Raw genomic sequence first — 4943 nt, 5'->3', positions numbered from 1 at the left:
ATAGTTTACGGGGGATTTGCAAGGCGCCCGAGCGATTTCTGGGTAGCTGTGGCCAGTGTATTTACTAAAAATGTGAGGTAGATGAGAGGCCGGTAGCAAAGCTGTGTCCCCCGGACGCAGAGCTTTCCTCCTGATGGGCAGCAGGGGCCGGGGAGAGTCATTCAAACCCAGCCAAAGTTTATTCTCCTTCCAGAAGCCGGAGAAGGGGTCGGTGGGTGCGAGCTCCGGCCGCAGGTCGGCGGTTGACAGTGCCCGGCTTATTTTCCTCCGTTTCGTCTTAAGGACCCGTTCGGGTTTTTTTTGTGTAAAGGGCTTCCACGTCCTCTCTGGAGATCAGGGTGCATTTGGCGGCGTGGAAAGCGATGGAGTTGATGGCTTTGAGTTTCCTCAACTCCTCCAGGTCGCAGTGATGCTTTTTTACTTTTAAATGATCCATTCGCTTGTGCACTGTAGTTCGCGGGATGTTTTTGAGCAGGTCTGTAAAAACCTGGGAGAGTGCAAACATTTGCTTTCCTTTAATGATGAGGTAGCCGAGCCTCACGCCATCCACCTCTTCAAAACCCGACTTCAGGTCTCCCATTTCGTGAATTAAATTATTCCCAGCATTTGCAGAGATAGAGAGAGAGATGAAGAAAAAAAAAAATAAAAAAAAAAAAGAAAAAGCCACACACACACAATCCTCAGCCAGATGCTGTATTTGTCTCAAGGCATCCTGCTAATAAAATATAACAAAGGCTGTTATTCCTGGTGAATGAAGTGCCAAACTTTAGACAAAAGTTAAAAAAAAATATAAATTAAAAAAATACCGTGAGGCTACAATCAATATATAATCTTAAAAATCAGGTTTGCCAAAGTGTTTCTCGAAGTTGCTGCTGAAGATCAGTACCTGTTCCCTTTCATTCCCTGCTTTTCCATTGGAAACTATGATAATGGAATGTGAAGGGAGGAAGAGAAAAGAAATGCAGCTGCTATTCCCGCCGCTGCTTTAGCTACAAATAAAATGACAGAGTGAAGTGAGCTCGTCCGGAGACACCTTCATCAATTAATTCCCCTAAAGCCAACGCTGATTGGACACTCCTGACAGGTGATGCAATAAAAATTGATATTCCACCCCTTCCCCCCAAAAAATCTCCCACTAATTAGCATACCCTTATACTGCCACCTCCCCTCCCAAAGTAAATAATACAGTTAGTATATAAATCTTTCTATTAAACAATCTGAGCTCAAACACACTCAGACCTCTCAGACTTCCTCGTCGCTAGCTTCCGAGGAAGGATTTGTATGCTTTTTTCCTATCGTTCCGTATATTTTTAGCCTATTTTGGACAAACGTTGCTCTTTTGTGCATGCCGTGAATTTAAAGGGCGTAAGTCTGATCGTAGCGATGGAAAATCCTTCGGTAACGTAGCCGCTTTAAACTAGCATTTTATTCTGCATTGTGTGGAAAATGAAGCTTAGCGAAAACGTGCAGAACAGCCTGGTATTTCCCTTTCTGAGGCTCCGAAGTTAAATGCTCGGTTGTTAACGAGAGGAAATACTTACATTTTCGAGTTTCTCTTGATTTTCCTCTTCTGCTTAATTAGCTTTTTACAGCCGGGGACTAAGGTTATTTTGCTGTCTGAATATCACGGGTTCCTGCACCGTGATACTGAAACACTTTTAACTGAAATTCTGCTTGTAATATTGCGGGAGGGGGGAGGAGGACGTGGGCTCACGTCAGACCCATAACAAAGCATAGATAAGCCAGAAATGTATACACTTTTCACAATTAACCGTGCTGGATCACGAGCTGGAATGTCCTATAGTCCCAAAGCCCACGTCAGGATTCCTGCGTGCTGATTGCTTCCAGCAGAGAAAGGAGAATGTAAAATATCCAAGGTGCTTCCAAGAGCCTTTACGTAATAACAAAAAAGTGCTGGCACACACAATGTACGATATTGCAACGGGCTAGGATGCTTCTGGCTCGCAGTTTGCATATTCCGCTCGGAGTAGCCCTGCCGCAGATTTTTGATGTTCCATTTATAGCAGCCCCTTAAAATCAATTTGAAGAAGCAGCATGAAGGTTTAACCTTTTCTTAGGAACGTTAAATTATTCGGGTGTCAGGAAGGAGGATTTCGCAAATGTTGCGATAGCTGCATGCCTCTCCCTTGTCACGTTAAAGTGATGCTTGCGGTTTGCACGTTAGGCGCTGAAAAAAAAAAAAAATCACCAATCTCTGCCGTGCATCCAGTGTTCCGCTGGATACAAACACAAGCACTTTTATGTACCACTGCCCATCCAGAATTAGACATATCCGTGAGATTAATGAGACATCTCATATTTCTGGGACTTGGCAAAAAAATCGACGGAGGAAAAAAAAAAATCTTCAGTCCCAGACGTCAATATCCACTCCACGTATTGGCAATATGGTGCGTGGAGTTCGTGTTACCCCATCAGGTACAGCTAAAATAAAGCACATAATCACTCTGTAACAACGCAGCTTTGCATGTCAAGGCGAAATGCAAGTGAGCCCCCAATTTCGCAGGAATTCTAGAGAGAAGAGGGAATTTGGAGAAGTGCATCCGGGAATGGAGGAAGTCTATTCAAGGGAGCCTCTAACTCGGAGGGCTGAGATTTGAAAAGTCAGCCCTGGACTACTGTTGCTCTCAGCGCAGATGTAATCGCCGCTGTTCAACTTAATCCATGTGTGTGCGAACCGCGATGCCTAGTTCTTCCCTCTGAAACCTAGGGATAGTATTCCCATCCGAGAAAGCAGAGCTACAGCGAATTACATTTTGTCCTTCGAATTAGAAAAGGATCCTTGAGTGGATCTCGTGATATTTCAGCCTCTAAACGTAACCGAGAGGCAGCAGTGAACAATGCCTCGGCGCAGCCACGACCATCCGCAGAGTTCGCCTCCCCTCGCCTCGCATCTGGATCCCCAGCCTCGCCTTCCTCTGCCGCGCTCGGGTGAGAGGCACCCTGCTACACGCCGAGGCTGAAAGCAAAGTTTCGAGAGAAAACAGCTGCTGGCGCTAAAAAGAAATCATCGTAGTCTTTCTAGAGCTAGAGACAATAAGGTCGCTTAAAAATTCCTCCTGATGTACTTATATGCTGCCAACACCCCCACCCCCTCCCTACTGCTCTCCTCCCCCTGCTTTAAGGTTAAGGCTATGGAGTCAACAGTAAAGGAACAGTAAACTCCGACAAAGCTGCTCAGAAGACGTTACCAAAAACCCCGATGGGCTGAAAAGTGCTTTATTTGCCAGGTAGTTCAGCTGGGCTGGATTCCCGTGTAAATCCACGCGTGCATTCGCACGCAGGGAGCCACGGGCACACGCATCCGCACGCACGTACAGCCGGTGACAGCCTGGCAGTGGGATTCGGCAACTATTTAAAAAATGCATTGTTTTTGTTGGTTTAATTCCGGCGCTACCAAACGTTTAAAACTCGTGGCGGCAATTCACAAACCTCGATTTCCCGAAAGGTGCGGCCATGAGCGGCCGGGGTCGAGGCAGAGCCAAATGTCGATGGGGAGAAACCCACCAGAAGTCTTGGGCAATGTCAGGCGCCCGACCTACACATCCCCACCGTATACTTACACACACTTTCGGTTGCATATCTTTCTCCGCATCTCACGCGGAGACCTCTGTTTCTCTACTTCTCCATCGTTTGTTTGTTTTATGGTGTGTTTTTTTTGTTTTGTTTTTGCCTTTTTTTTTGTGTGTGTCTGTGCTTTCCCTTGGCCATCAGCACACGTTGTGTATCCGGGGTCGTCTTCAAGCAGGCTGGGGGGAGATCCTGATAAAGAGCCGGTGGAGGCCCCTTGCACACTCACACGCACATTAAAAGCAGGGGACTTGAAAATGGATTTGCACGCACACAGGGGATTGCGATCAATAGCCACCAACATTTATGGCTTAGATTGTTAATGTGAAAGCTGGCCAAAATAATGAAAATGAAAAGTTAAAGGTGTCTGGTATCAATTACATGAAAAGTTATGCAATAATTTACTTAACTGGGAGCCGGGCTATATGCTTGTGTGCTTGTGTGTCCACATGCATGTCGTGCATGTGTGTGCAGATCCAGATGTATATGTAGCTATCTCTCAAAAGCAAGGGAGTTTCTTTGTTAAATTTGTGGACTGTGTCACCCTCACTGGTGATCAAAGATGAACATGATTAAAGGGATGGATGTTTGTCTCACATTTCTTAAGATAAGGATGCCCAGAGATGCCCCATTTTGCCAAATACATATACAGGCAGCTACAGAGAGTTGTGTGTATAGGCACACACACACACACACACACACACACAGACTATCAATCAAACCTGCTCCTTTTCACGTTGAGTAGCGTGCAATCTGCAATCTACCCTCTATAGTCAGTAGTATTTCAGTCTTGAAGCTGTCTGCCAAAGGATAAACCTTATTAGAAAAGAAAGAGCAAAATAATATTCATAATACCTCGCTGTAGACCTATTCCCATTTATTGGAAATCATATACTTTCATTTTTGTAAACTTGTGTTAAAATATATGTGCTTGCAGGGAAGTGCTTAACCACGTCGTTCCAGAAAGAAAATGTGTGTAACATTTAAAATACTCCTTTTATGTGATGTTTTGATTTCTTTTCATAGTATGATTATGTTTAAATACTGGTGCAATTCAGTCTGACCTCTTCCTTCTGCAATGAAGTAATGCACACATCATTTGCAGTCTTTTAAACGTTTCGTTGGGAAATGCAACAGCGATGTCCACCAGCAGTTGTACTGATAGGGAGAATTTGAAAATCTTCTGGAAAACCAAAGAGGTCATGTGCATTTTCACACTAGGATTGCCACATTATTAGAGTATTATTATTATTTATTATTATTTGTTATGTGCTAGACCATGTCTTCAGGTATTGACAAGCATTAAATAAACCTTTTGCTTTCACAATGCTGGGCAGAAATGTATATTTCAAATT

At 44.3% G+C, this 4943-nt stretch overlaps 1 protein-coding gene across 1 annotated transcript; it reads right to left on the bottom strand.

Annotated features, from left to right (window-relative positions):
• Positions 1 to 3: 3 nt before the first annotated feature.
• LOC104457600 (SKI/DACH domain-containing protein 1-like) lies at positions 4 to 580 on the bottom strand (the record flags this gene model as incomplete). Its single annotated transcript, XM_010080124.1, is given in 2 exon segments — positions 4 to 298; positions 300 to 580. Coding segments are annotated over 2 exon segments (576 nt in total), but the record flags the coding sequence as incomplete, so codon positions are not given.
• Positions 581 to 4943: the final 4363 nt, after the last annotated feature.

This window comes from Pterocles gutturalis, unplaced genomic scaffold (genome assembly GCF_000699245.1).
Source record: "Pterocles gutturalis isolate BGI_N339 unplaced genomic scaffold, ASM69924v1 scaffold1154, whole genome shotgun sequence".
Lineage (NCBI taxonomy): Eukaryota > Metazoa > Chordata > Aves > Pterocliformes > Pteroclidae > Pterocles > Pterocles gutturalis.
Note: the sequence above shows the minus strand (reverse complement) of the source record. Positions and strands in the feature narration are given on the sequence as shown.